Source organism: Gallus gallus, chromosome 8 (assembly GCF_016699485.2).
Source record: "Gallus gallus isolate bGalGal1 chromosome 8, bGalGal1.mat.broiler.GRCg7b, whole genome shotgun sequence".
In the NCBI taxonomy this organism is placed as follows: Eukaryota; Metazoa; Chordata; class Aves; order Galliformes; family Phasianidae; genus Gallus; species Gallus gallus.
Genome location: NC_052539.1, coordinates 20,126,728 through 20,141,595, shown reverse-complemented (window position 1 = coordinate 20,141,595; position 14,868 = coordinate 20,126,728). Strand labels below are relative to the sequence as shown.

At 48.4% G+C, this 14,868-nt stretch overlaps 1 protein-coding gene across 4 annotated transcripts in view; it reads right to left on the bottom strand.

The window, feature by feature from the left end:
• Window positions 1-973: 973 nt before the first annotated feature.
• Window positions 974-14,868, bottom strand: part of DMAP1 (DNA methyltransferase 1 associated protein 1) — a 29,320-nt gene continuing 15,425 nt past the window's right edge. For all 4 annotated transcript variants that reach the window (XM_040705370.2, XM_046944844.1, XM_004936716.5 and 1 more), the window contains exons 9-10: window positions 5,977-6,049; window positions 974-4,423 (exon numbers count right to left, since the gene is read on the bottom strand). In XM_040705370.2, coding sequence (XP_040561304.1) covers window positions 4,077-4,423; window positions 5,977-6,049 — 420 coding nt within the window. In that variant the 3' untranslated portion in view covers window positions 974-4,076. The remainder of the gene's footprint in view (window positions 4,424-5,976; window positions 6,050-14,868) is intronic.

The window sequence follows — 14,868 nt, the reverse complement described above, 5'->3', positions numbered from 1 at the left end:
CAGCACTGCATCCCGGTCCCTGCTGGGATCTGCCAAGCAGCTGGAAGGAAGCGGGCAGCCCCAACCCAAGCAAAGGTCACGGGGGCTTTAATGGCTCCCTCTGTGCAGCCCCCGATCAGCTTTATTGAGCTATTTTCGATGGAGTCGTCTAATTAGTTTTCTATGAAAACTAAGAACTTGGCCTTTGCCCTTTACTCCTGCAGGCGAGAATGTGACTCAGAGGACGTTGTCACAGCGGATCGATGGCCGGTTACACTTGAAAGGCAGCACAGAGTGGGCGAGGGGGTGGGCACCCCGCTCTGCACAGGGGGAGCACATGGCCGGGGCCACTGCACCTGCAGCGCCTGAGCCCTGGGCCGCCACTACCGGTGCCCGCGATGCTGCAGCTCATCCACGATGCTGTAAAACACGGGGTGAGCGAGGCAGCCGGCTTCACAGCCAGCCTCACTTACAGCGGGGAAAGTTTTAGGGCTGAATCCGGGCATGCAAAGATGGAACCCTCTGCACCACGCCGGGACGGGATCCCAGCTGAACCATCCCCTCCGTACCAGCAGGCAGAGGCTGGCCCTGCCACCGAGCACCCCGGGACGTGCCAGGCGACCCGGCTCTCCTCCTGCGGGTCCCCGTGCTCCGAGCAGCGCGAGGTGGGAGGCCCTATGGCCCCCTTCCCGCTGCGTGCCGGGCAGACGGCAAACAGAGGGTGGAATTTGCACGGCTACAAGTCAAATACAGCGCACACACGGGTTTGGTCAGAGCCCCTGGCACGGCTGCCTGCGCGGGATCCACTTAACGGGGCAATAAAAGGGCCAGAGAACCCACGCGGCAGCGTGAGCAGATGCCCTATAAAAATCAAATACGCGGTAATCAAGGGGACCAAAAGGTACATTTAAAAACAAAAACCCACCCTGGAAACAAAGGAGCCGGGCTTTGTGGCTTCCCTGGGAGGGCTGCGGAATTAATGGGGAAGAGCACATGTGTTTGATAATCTTTATATGGCAAAAGACCCATCTTTCAAATATGTCACAAATTCATATTAATCACCTTCCCATTGCCTTGTGTGGCGCAGCCATTCCAGTCGCCTCGGGCAAAATTGGGAACTGTCTGGTTAAAAAAAATGTTTTACATTATAATTTACAAGAGCCTACAAGTCTAGTTTCTTTTAATGGAAAGAGCGATTAAACAACAACAAAAAAAAAAAGAGTGGAATATATATACACCCTGGTATATATACACTATATATATATATTAAAATATATATATATATATATATATAAAAGACAGATATTGTAACTCCATCTGGAAAGAGAGAATGTTTGATCTTAACAATGTAACTTCTAGCTTTCAAACAGGCTCAGAAAACAAGAAGTCAGCAGGAGTTCAGATAAAGGAAGCTTAAAAGTCAAATAATTCTGACTCTGAACCCGAGACTTCTTAGACTCGAGGTCTTTTCCTTTACCCATTAATGGGCTGACTTGTGAGCTCGGGAACAAAGTGCTGCAATGTGAGGATTTCTGAGAGTCACTCATTACAGATCACTGAGTGGAGTCTGAGTTGCGGAAATCAAAGGATCCAATCTGGAGTAACTGGCTGAACTTCTGCTTGGAACTAATTTGTTCCGAGTTCGGCTCACCTTTCACCTCCCGAAGGCCCCGAGCACAGTCCCTACCGGGGTCAGCGCCGGGGGGATCCCAGCTCGGCTTTAATGGTCAGCGCCGGCACCGCGGCCCCTGGGAGGGGGGATGGCAGCCGCAGAAGGGCTGAGGTGGCCGTGGCCAGGCAGCGCAGTGCAGGGCTTCCTGCTGGCCCCGGCCACCGGGACACCGCTCCCACGGGGACACAGCGCCGACAGCACTGCCACGAGGGAGGGACGGGGCAGCTGCTAACAGCCTGGATCTCAGGACTCTGGTGTGCCTTCGCCCAGCCCTGCCAAGACCTGGGAAGGAATCGAGGCTTGCGGGGCTGGAGATGGGAGATGGGGCTCACGGTTCTGCTCCTTGCTTTGCCACTCGCTGCCTCCAACACCTGGAGCAAGATACTTGTCTCTGGGGAGCCAAAGCTGGCTTGGAACTGAACTAATCCACGCTTAATCCAACACGTGGAGTGCCGTGGATGGGCAGCAGTAGGCAGCACAAAGGGGTTCTCTGACTCGGAGGAATTTGTAAGCAGGGAAGATTATGCGACTCCCCCCGAGGCAGCTCAGTGGCAAAGCACAGGCTGGAGCTCAGTGCCAGGCTGGCACAGCCAGGTTAAACCCCTGCAGCAGCCCCAGCGAGGGGCAGAGTGTCACCAACCAACACCCAAGGCCAGGGCTGCAGGAGGGAGGCAGCACCATGCTGCTGAGCAGGCAGGCCGGGAATGCCCCTGCACAACACCTGCTCAACAAACAGCCGTCTGCTTGCACTACCGGCGTTGCTAACCCAGCACTGTAGCGGGAGCCACCCGCACGCATCCTGCCAGCTCACAGCAGGTTGTGGGCCACGGGCTGCTGGTTGCCCACGCTGCCTGAGCACCCAGAACTGCAGGGAAGGTAGAGGGAAGCATGGCGCCCGAACCTGCCTGACACCCCAAACGTACCTGAGCTGAGCAGAACGTGGCCCAGCGGTCCTGTTCCCCTCCTCATCCAGATACCCCTCCAGCTGGGAGGTAATTTTTTCCCCCCTCGAAAGGTAGCATAAAATGGTCACAGTGTGAATGTGCTTGACCTTTTGTCTTGGACTAATCTAATTGTGTCGTCTTTGTGTAATCAGCCGGTAAAGGTCAGTGCTGTATTTAACATGGAGGCCCTTTAGGTACTGAATTTGCCTTGCAGTGAATTAACTTGATTATATTTCTTTCAAATATGTCAGAGACGAGGTCAGTTTAACCCTCTCTGTGCTGCCCGGGCCCACCTCTTTGTTTCCAACTCCAAGAGGTGGGGCTGAGGAGGAACGTGGTCAGGAACACGCTTTTGGGCTCACTCTCCTGCAGCCACAGCCACTGCCACCACCACCTTCCCGTCAAGTGGTCTCGAGGGAAGGCAGTGTGATGTGAACCAGCCCCGAGCATTCACCAACTGGGATACTCTGGACCGCATCAAAGGGTGAGATTGAATGCAGAGAAAAAAAAAGATTCAGAAGACTTCTTTGCAAACATGAACCTGTCTCGGTGGAACGCTTCCTTATGACTCCATGTTGTCACAACTGAATAGGACATTACTCTCAAGTCCAGATTAATGCGTCACCTCTGCTGTTGACAGATAAGGTGTTCTGAATATCCTGAAATAATACATTATACATTTTAGAAAGTAAAGGTCTGTGACGCTACCAGGGGCAGTATATCTGAGGCGTCAGGGATGCCACTGTGTGGAGACGGGCAGCTTATTATCAGACAGTTCAGCTCAGCTGTTCCAGGGGACTGCACAGAGGGGAAAGCAGCCTTGCCTGACCCCTAGGCATACCACTGCCTCGGGGCCGAGGGTGAGGGGCTGGGCAACTTGCCCTCGTGGAGTTAGGGAGGAGAGGGCTGCTGATTTACAACCTGCAGATGGACAAGCACGGGGTGCTGTTGCAGGGCTCGTGGCGAAGCTTCAGTGGCTTCTAGAACTTCGAGGTCTGGCTTTTCTTTCTCAGCACTGGAAGCAGGGTGTAGAAACACCCCTCAGCTCTTCAAATACCTCCCTCCTTCCCAAGCCTCCTGCCCCAGGGCAGGGACACCACTTGATTCCAGGGACTTGGGCAGGTCATGGCTCATCAAATCAAGACTGCTTTTCCCGCTTGCTTCCCTCTGCTGAGCAGCCCTTATGTGGCTTGGAGGAAAATGCCTCAGGCCTGCAGCTGTACTGGCATCGCTGCCGCTGCCCTGGTGCAAGCTCTCGTCACCCAAAGCTTCACTGCTTTGGTCCACGGTGGCACCCACATCAAGCCATCTGCCTGCATGCAGGATGAAGAAAGACCTGCTGACCCCACCTATAGCACCAAGAACACTGTCCAGCACAGGAGATGAGCCCAGAGAGCACTGGGACGTGGGGGAACAGGCGCGCTGTGCTCCCTTGGACGCGCACGCCTGGAGGGAGAGCAGGGCAGCATCCCCAGCACTCGTCACGGCATCTGCGTCGGAGACCTGAGTGCTCCCTGTTCTGCCCCCACAACCTTCCTTCTCACCGAGTTGGGGGTCAGTGGTGCTCCTACTACGTCAATGATCTGGTCCTTGGCATCTCCCTTGCCCTCCTCGATGCCGAGCCCCGTCTGGCCGTCTGGATGGGTGCCTTCCACACTAAGGGGGCCGATACTACCAGCTTTGGCCAGGGCCTCATAGCGGTGCCGTAACATCTGCAGCTCGTATTCACAGTTGGCAAAGGCTTGCTTCAGCTCATACAGCAGTACCAGGTCGCTCCGCAGCTCGTTGAACATCTGCACGATCTCCTCGGTGGGCATAGGGTTGAGATCTAGGGAGAAAAAAGAGCCCTGGTTAAAGACCCAGAGCTGCAACTCTGTGTCTGAAGAACCCTGCAGAGGTCCAGTTCCAATGGCAGACCACCACCACCTTACACCATGCATTCTGCTGCAGCCAGCCACACACACGCACACAGAGCGAGGAATAGCTACACGCTCTGGAAAAGGATGAAGCTCTGTGTATTTGCCCTGTTGCAGCACGGCCTGCTGTCTGGCCACATGACCCCACCCTGCTAACGCTGTGCTCACTCACACAAAGCCCAGGTGTTTTTCTGTACTCTAAGGCACAACCCGGCTAGAGCTCCAGAAGGCCCTTGAAATGCATGTACTTTGTAAAGCGGGAGTGGGGGGACAGAAACCCCCTCCTTGCCCTCATGGAAAGTGAGCTCTAAGAGGCACTCAGATCCTTCCCCAAGGCTTCCCCAGCAAGCTCAGCTGGCACTCTGAGCCTCAATCCTACCATTCCACTAAACACTTCTATACCGCAATTAATCTCCTTCCATCTCTCTCTCCTTTATTGTCATTCAGAAGATATACCTATTTTTACCCTGGGCTACAGACTGCTCCTAAAAGGGAAAAAAAAAAAAAGAAGAAAAAAAAAAAAGGACAGTGACTCCTTTAGTTTTAAAGCAGAAAAGTGAGCTGCTTTCAGCAGCTGCAGGAGGCTTCCAAAACCACACACAGTCTCTGAGGCAACGTATGAAGCCAGAGACCCGTTGGCCCAAAAAACTAACAAAAGTTCCAAGAAGTCAGGGCTGGGAGCAGGCTCAGTAAGCCTGTGTAAATCACCGATAAGGGTTTGGATTTTACATTCCCCCAGACACGGTGGGGGGAAAAGGAGCCGTCAGGTGTCCAACCAAAGGGCACCACGTGCCGGGACCTTGTAGGACCTGTAGGACCTGTATCTGCTGCACGGAGGGCAGCAGCCGTGCTGCTTCCCCTCCAGCTACGTGCAGGCACTGTACGTGGGAAGCGAACCCTTCTTTCTGCTGCTAAGACACCAGAGTTCAAGAGTGAGGGCTGTGTGTTTACTCGCCTTTCAGCAGAGATGCTCCAGATTTGCACACAGCACGCCACCTATAAAGGGGGGGGATGAAAAGTCCCAGCCGCATTTTGGACTTGCCACCACGAGCAGTAAATTAAGAGGAAACGAAGCTTGAAAGCGAGACAGGGCAGCCCTGAGCAATGTGTGTGCCATGGTCACTAACGCACTTAGAAGTACCTCTCCCGGCAAGGCTGAGATTTGCCTTCCTAATACTGCGCTGCCTCTCTTGATAGTTAAAAAGACCCAAACAAGAGAGAAACAAAGGGTCTTTTAAAACATTTTTCTACTGGGAGGAAAGAAAAAAAAAAGCCCTGTGCATCTTGTTCTGGCTTTTACCCTCTTTCTCTTTTTTTTTTTTTAAACACATAAAATATTTTAAAAACCATTCACATACTGTTATTCAAGAAACTGGCTGTATTACTAGGGGAAAAAATAGCCCATCTCAAGAACAAAGGCTAGCTCTGTGTGTCTCTTTCTCTCTCGCGTGCCCCCTTTACTCACCTACTCCGAGTTCCATCAGCATCTGCTCCAGGGCTTTAATCTTCTTCTGTCCCACCGAGCTTGGCAGTTTCATCTGGAACACAAAGGTAACAGAGCCACACAGCTCAGAGATAGCCCTCACTCACAGCCGTCTAGTTCAAAAGGCAAGAGAGCTTTTCTTTTTATAGTGCAGGGGGAACAAAAAAAGAAAGGGAAAGAAAGGAAAATCAAGTGGTAAGAGAAGGAGACAGGGGCTGAAAGTTTTCAGACTAGGTCCGAGGGCAGGTATTGAAAAGCCCGGTCGCGAAGGCTTTTATTTTCTCTCTCGTGTGTGTGCAAGACACGCTGTTTTACAGTTTCCATGTGTCACTGAATTAACAACAAAAGTTCTTCTTGGCTTCAAACCCTCTCCTGCGGTGCCCAGCCCATCAAAGGGCTCATTTACACAGTGGCTAATGTGCAATGCTGCCCTACTTTATTCGCTTTAGCCGGCCTGATTAGACTCATGCGCTAACAGACTCACTTCTCCTTTTACCTGCTGAGCCCCAGACCTGTGGGATTCATTTACAGAGCGGGCTTTATAACAAAGGGGAGAGACAGAGAGAGCACAGTTACTTGACTGGCGGAAGTGTGAACACACATTTACATCGGAGCTAAGGGGCTAGGTGAGAGAGGAAGCATCAGATGTGAGCTATGAAAGGGAATCGGAGCTGGCCAGGAGAGGAAGAATGCATACACTTAGCAGGGTCCTTCCTCTGCATTCATTTGGGCTCTAGCAGGAGTGCGAGCTGCTCAGACCAAGCGTTTATTAGATGACAAGCTGCACAAACGCAGCTGGCACAATATGGCAGGGACAACAGGGCTCCAAGCCCTGTGGATGCATCCGCTAGCAAATGAAAGAACGTTCTTTCCTCAACGATGCTGAAAGACAGACCAGGAGAAAGGCGATGCACGGTGCCAAGCACCTTGCTGGCTATCCAGCTATGGCTGGCTACGTCCTGCTGCACCTCCACAGCCCCAGCTTTTCCACCCACCCCTGCAGCCAAGGACTAGAGGACACCTCTGTCCCACTTTTATACCCTGGGAGTCCTGGGCTCGGTGTCTGGGCCAGCCTGGAGCATCGTGAAATGTTCCTGAGGGGAAGAGACCTCGGTCCAGAGAACTGCCCCAGAAGGAGCCACTCAAAACTTTAAAGACAAGCAGTGCAGCTCCACTTGTGCTACCCCTGACTTCTAGGGCACAAACCATTAAGAGAAAGCCCAGCATCACAAGATCAACTGAAGAGATCTGGACACGCAGTACCTGCATGATTTTCAGAGCCCTGAGAGTGTCTTCACTCTTGCCCCCAACACCCACATCATGGTCTTCCTAGCTAGAGACAGGATGCCCTTTTGCCAAGCACCAGTGACAAAAGCACTCTGGACTTCAAGTCAACTGCAGGAACATGGGACAAGAAATCAGAGAAGTTCACGCCTGGCTAGGCAGACAGACAGCAGGTCTTGCTTTGCTGGTTCGAGGAAGAGCACAAGCTTTTCCCCAAGGAGGCTTTCACTAGCTCAAGGAACTATTAGCAACACAAACGACTGGCAAAAGCCTTCAAGTGTAAGTACTGTGCAACCTGCTCCTGTCCAATGGAGTCTGGTCAATGAACACCATGCCAAGGCCTTTACTGATGCTCCCAAAGATTGGAGGATGGGGGCAGGCAAAGACAACACAAGTTAATTTCACTACAAATAACGGAACAGCAGAGATGCTGAGGAGGAATGGGGCTGTTTGTTTAGTTTAAAAATAGATCAATTAAACTTCCTTTTAATTCAGGCAGAGGGATCTGTCCTGTGCAAAGGAAGGCTTCATTGGTTTCTCAAAGCAAGAGTATATTTTAATTTTACCATCATTAAGAAAATGTTATGATTTATGTGGCTGCTGTCAGACTAATATCTTTAGAATTTAGCTGGCTAAGCCAATTCATCTCTAAGACTGATGAAGGCTGATTGCTCTCTATGCAAAACGTATTAAAACTAAATGAGCAGTCTATTACTCAAATGCTGCTGATAATCTGTTAGCCAGGGTCCGTTAGCTGGGCTGCCTTGTTGCAGGAGAGAAGTCTTCGTGTCCTGTACGGCTCAGAGAGGCCCAAGCTCACTTCAGCAAGCCTTCTTTGTTCTGATGCCTTCAGCAGCTGCCCAGAGACATGCTGGCGTGCTGGGAGTGCTGCATCGGCTGCCCTTGTTGCTGAGGAATGAGGCAGCCCACAGGGACTGCAGGTCACAGCACAGCTCCCTCGCTACTGATGAGCACGCTGGGATAGGTGGTGTGTGAAAGCCCTATCTCTGCATTACCAAAAAGCAACATTCAGGGCAACCTCAGTGCTTACCCTGCAGCTCCTGGGATGCTCTTGGCATTGTCATGGACTGAGCCCTCTGCAAGGGCTAAGGGAAATTATGCTCCTCGGAGAACTCCAGCAAGCAACCACAGCTTCCGAGGTGAATGGCATTTGCCCTTTTCTTTCCTTCCTTATCCCAGACTATTACTGTTATTTATTATCTTTAAAGTCCCCGTATAATAATAATACCTGGGAAACAGATTGCTCTAGTCAGAAAACTGATTAGCTGGGATTTTTGAGGTTACTATATTTTGGATGCTCTGCTCCTTTGACAGCCTCTCCCCACAGCCCTGCTCACAACACCAGCCCGCGTTTATAATTACACCAACGTCGCTTTTGATTTAAGGACTGCAATCCTCTGTCCTCGCTATAAACAACCCGCACTAAACACAAGAACTGCGTGTATCAGGAGAAAAATAAATAAAGAGTCACAGAAAATTGCATGAACCAACAGCACGGGGCCCCAGAGCCTCCCTGCACAGAGGCAAGCCTTGCTGCTCCAGGGAAACTGTGCCGAGCTTCCAAATGCTACAGGATTTTCTATGCCTTTATTTAATGCTTGAGACATCCCGCCAACAAAACCTCGCTAATTCACACTAATGACCAGGAGACCTACTGCAAATTAATTGCAAATCGGCAAAACTCATTAAATGAACAAACATGATAAGAAATAACTGAAGATACGACCTCCCCAAACGGACTCGCTTCATTTGTTTCCGTGTGCCACTCTATTTTCATGATTTATGATAATACTTTTAAGCACAGTCATAAATGTATTTGAGTTTATTTTGGAAGAGTAATGAAGGCCGTGTAATTGCAGAGCTTGCAGCCCAATGCCCTGTTGTGTCCTGCAGCATCACCAGCTGGCAGGTAGCAATGAGCATGGGGATCTGTGCTGGGAACAGGACAGGCCTGCAGAACCTACCGGGACAGGTTCAGCTCCATCCCATGTGTGATTATTATTTCTATGACCATCTTAAATGTCCTGCTCTTGTAAATGCCCCGTTTTTGGCACTCCCAAAAATCCTGCGTTGATGATCCAACTTCTTGTTTGGGCTCTCACCAAAAGCCAAGAGTTTTAAATGATGGACCAATGGTTGTTTGGGCATTCCACATGACATCTCACCCCTCCCCGATGCTGCACTCCATTTTAATTCAAGACAGTCTTTTCCTCGAAGTCATCCTTCCTTCCCCAACCCCCAGCAAAATGTCCTAACACCGTTAATCCCAAGAACTCCACGCTTCTGACCTGTGTCTCTGCAGCTATAAAACTGTGGTTTTACGCACCATGTCCGTTGTTCAGCATTACAATACAGCTCGCTGACATTGAAAACCACCTTCTTCGTGGATTTCAGCAGCAATTCAAGACAACTTTCTCATTAAGCACTTTCTTCATGGATGTCTTTAGAGTACTGAGTTGTTCAGTGGGTTTCCAGGAAGACAGAGTGCTGAAGTTTCAGATGAATAATGCTGCCTGCATTTTCTGGCTGAAGATGGGGAAAGAAGGTCAGCCTTTTCCCTGCTGCACAGCTCTACTCTGCAGGAACAGAGAGCCTCCACTTTTGCACAGTTTTAAGACTCAAGGAAGGAAAGAACCACATTACGTATTTTAGCTTTAGAGCTCTGGAATTTAAAAGACCCCAACAGAGAAATTCAATTTCAAGTATGAATGTGCACATTTCTGGAAATTTGAAGTGCTTAACTGCTCAGAACTAAAGCAGTACAATGAGAAGTGGATGGGTAATTACAATGGATATCTGCAAAAGTTGGAGAAGTTGGAAATCACACAGCTATTCTCTGCCTCAATGAAGGTACACACTTTCCTCTGCCCCAGCTTACAGCCACAGAGCCCATGTCTTACAACAGCGCCTGCTGATCTGCATGAAGGAGATTTAGGGAAGATAGTAATATAAAAAAAATCATAGTGCCATGCCATCCCTGTGATGCAACGTAACACATTAAACACAACGAGCCCTTTGGGAAGGCATGCGACCATCAACTCGCTCCATCAGTGAGGCTCAATGCTAAATACAACAATACTTGAAGAAAACATGTCCACGTTCGTTTTTGTGAGTGGTTACTTCAGGTTCTGTAGTCAGACAGAAGCCAGACGTTCCTCACAAATTCCCAAATCAGTTGTGCATCAGTACAAACTCCATACTTCAGTCCTCCTAGTAGATGAAACCTGCTTTACTTGCTGGAGGACTACACCTACTCTTATTTTAGAAACCCCATTACTGCACCAGAGTGCTCTCTTTCCACCTGAGTCTAGGAAGGCTCCGGTCCAGATGCTCTTGCACAGCACAGAGCTAGATGAAAATGGTGATGGATGCATTTTTCTTCCAGCAATTTAACATTAATTGCCCGGCAGGTTAGTTAGCGTTGGAAGCACGTTGGATTCACCTTCACGAGTTCATTCAAGATGTTGTATCCTTCTGTTGTTCTCTTGAAAAATAAACACTCACTCCCACATTTTCATCCTATTTGACTCTTCACAGACGTGCATTTAATTAGGAAAGGCACCAGCACTCACTTAGCCCTAATTAAAGGGCATGTACTGCAACATGTCCACGGTAATGCCACAACATGAGTTTGATCCAGCCTGCACCATTTGTTCATAACATTTATTCACAGAACCGAGCATGCCGTCCTCCTCTCGTGCCTCTGGCAGGCTCCCCATGGACATTACTCTCTCCCACTCTCTTGCAGAGAGCAAAATTTACAACTTCAGTGCTGAAAAACTGCTAGCAGAAGCAACAAGCACAATTCAGCTAACTGATGCATGGGAAGTTCAGATCTGGAAACATAAACTTTCCTACCTAATAAGAGCGTGCTGACCACCACCAGACTATCCTACTGAGATGCTTCAGACTGCAATCAATACAAAACAAATAAATTATTAATTGCTCCAAGTAATTAAATGTATCAAATCCAAATAAACTGATATTTTATGGAACTGCTTCCAAAGCTAAGGCTCTGAAGGGACAGTATTGATCACAGGACAGACAGATGTTTCACATGGTCACAGCCGATGAGGTCTGGGTTTGCATTAATGACAGGCAAGGAACAGAGCCAACAGCCTCTGCTACAGAGTAAACAGGCACTGTGCTTGGCCATTTAATTGCGAGTCAGACCAAATAGGGAGGATAAACACACACACAACCCCATCTTCCCCTCAAGTATCATTCATCTCAGTGCTGCAGTAAGCACTCTGCTCATACTCCAAGAAAAAAACAAAAAGATGGAAAAGAAATCACACACACATTCCCCCTACAACCACAGTAAATTCTTACTCATTAATCAGTGCAGAAAACAAAATGCTCAGCCTGCTAGTAAATATTTAAAAGCTCGTGAGTGTGAATATTTGAATCAATGGGTACTAAAGCTGTACTTGAAATTTGCCTTCTTCTACTTTTATTAATTGGTTCGAGGGGCAATTTGTCTACAAGATGCTAGTTAGCAGAAGGGGCCACCCTGCTGGCTGAAAGCCCTTCCTGAGAGAAGATGGCCCGCTCTGAATGACCACACTGCAGTCCTTCCTGTGGGCTGAGATCTCCACAGACTCCTTTTCACCCACAAGTTCTGTTTTGTTACCACACGAAACATCACTCAATAGATTTTCTTACAGTTCCTTTGTTTCCAAAGCCGTGACAATAGAGCAAGGACACAGATCAATACTTCAAACACGCCAGAATAGGGACAAATGTCCATCCTTTTGCATCCATCACCTTTCTTCCTAAAAGCACCACTGTTGCCATTCCACAGCACTAGCTAATCGTAACTTAAAATTTGCAGACAAAGCTGAGAAAGAAAATGAGCAACTTAAGGTAAAACACCAAAGAGAAGTTAAGCATGCCAAAGTATGCCCTGAACAACATGAAGCCTAAGGTTAAACTTAAAGCTGAACGTGACATGGCACAGAAACACTGCGGTGAGTTCAAAACAAACCCAGCTCTGCTCTGCAGAAGCAATGCATGGCACAGATCACAGACGTGTGGTTACTGTTGGTTCGGCTGCATCCTGGAAAAGATTCAAGATTAACAGCTCTCGTTTTCCTTCCCTTTAGGCAGGCCCTCAGCAAAGCCTTCCTCGTGGCTCCCTGCTTTCCCTTCAGCCTCTTCCTCTCCATTCCCCGTACAACTTCCCCACTCATCTCTCATTTCCTCTGGCTCTTTGGCTACCTGCCCTCCCAGCTGAGCAGAGCTGGTATAACAGGAAGCTTTCTAGAAGTAACACTTAGAATTAATAATACATTCCTGGTGTTATTTTCATAACAGCTTTACTAACACCAAAGGCAAAGGTGTAAAATTCCTTTTCAAGGAACTCATGAAAGGCTTTACTCCCTTCCCAAACATCTGCTACCGCCTCCTGTTCTCAGTGGCACTGAGGCAATACACTGACTTGAATTAAGACGAAGCTTTTCATAATGCCCAGCTTCCCACTGCCATTAGAGAAACTCACAATCTGTGCTGTCAGGAGGCAGAGGGGAAATCCCACGCAGAGCAAGGGCACAGGGGCTGTGGCCTTCTTTGCCCGTGGCCACAGCCCTATGGAGAACAATAGGAGACTGAAGCCATTGTGATAGAAGGCAGCTTGTCAAACTCACTGGAGAAGATTACACTTCAGCGTCTGCTGAAGGAGAAACTTTCAGTTATGAAGAATAATGGCTGTAAGTGACCATTAATTCTACAAAAAAAAAAAAGTCTTCAAATTCAGCCTGTGCATAAGACTTTTGTAAGCTTTAACAACAGGGGGAAGCTGAAAAGCCTGAGCTGCCATCATTAAAGCTACTGGGAACAAATTAAGTTGAATACAGACCGCTACCTCCTTCTTCAAGGACACATGTCTAAATATTAATTTTAACTCAAGTTATCAGATTAATTGTAAATCTTCAGGAAATCAAAGAATCTCTCTAATCAAAGAGCGAGTGCTATTAGCCTTGGGATGGTACGATACATTTCTCACAAGTGACAGAGGTTGAGTCCCCATTCTCAGTGCAAAATCTGGCTGCGCCTAATCACAAAGGTGTAAAGCATGATGGCAAAGTACAAAATGGAGGGGACAACAGAAGCAGTAAGGTGAGGAACCCTTTAAGTCTTCAGGCAAAAGAATGGCAGGATGCAGGATATCACAAGCCTTCAGGAATCATTTTCCAGTGTGCTGAGAGCAAAACACCTCACGCTGCATGTTGCCAGAGTACAGGTTTCCAGCACAGAACACCACATTCCCCACTAGCCTTTGCCAGCTCCCACTCTTACCATTCCAACACCACTGGCGTGGAGAGGGTTTGTCATGAAAATCCCACAAGTGAAGTATTTGGATTAGCATGGATTGTCAGCTTTGCTTTATACCACTCAGCACTTCAGCACCTCTCACCAGTTCACAAGGCCTGTACTGATCTCATGTAATCAGTTCTCCCCATCATCCATACGTGAAGGAAGTCAACCTATTAGGAGGAAGAATTAAATAAAGAACCCGGGCAACTGACTAAAGACTACAAATGAATTCACTTTGGTGGCTTGGAGGGAAGATTCACGTTTCCAGGCAGCAAAGTGCTGTTTTTCCATCTAAACCAGTGATTTGCAATCTTTTAAAATTTGCCAACGATTGGTACTTATAATACTGGCATTTACCTCAAAAACTTTTAAGCAGAGCGTACAGAGCTGCTCTAAGTCATCTCAGGAGCCTGGATACCGTAGGCTGAAAGTTACTGAAGCAGACTGCCATGCCTTAGCTTACCACTGCATTTTCCAAGCATTAAGGAGAACAGGGAGAAGCCTTTGACACCCATTTTCACAAAGGATGGGATCTGAACTGTGCTGTTTGGTGCACAAAAATGCTGCTGGCTTTGCCAGACGGTTCCATCACTGACAGGTTATTGCTCAGTTTCCCTTTCAGGGGAAAAAAAATAAGAAAGATCAACCATCACTTATTAGTTTTCAAAATCTAAATCAATCTCCATAAATTACTCTATTTATCTTAGTGCTGAAGAACACATCTGCCATGCTTCCATAAATCTCAGCACACGCACTGCAGTACTGCCCATCACTTGCTGGGTTTTTTGATGGTATTTTTTTTTTTTTGCTTCGTTTGTTTGGTTTTTTTGGCAGAGGTTTGGTTTTATTTTGGGTTTTTTTCCTCCTTCCTCAAGGCTGCAGCCCCTTTTCACACAGGTAACCTGTAGGTGGTGGCACTTCTGCACTAAAGGGGTCCCCCAGTAGTGGCTTTGCACAGGCATGCTACCTTTAACGTGCACATACACCAGCAAGTTAAACCAGCATCATCCCCAACATGTTTTTATTAACAGCCTCAGGGTATTCCCAACAAGATCTGAAACTGTTCTGACAAGAAAGCAGCATCCCATAAAATATTCTTTAAAGTGATCTAGAAAGTGAGGGTGAAGGGCAAGAAACCTAATTCTCCACCTTTGCTGCAATAATGCAACGAAGGATTCTTTTGTTTGGTTAGAAAAAGAAACCAAATTTGTTCTGGGCAAACAGGATTTTGCTATCAAAACTCCTCTGAAAACA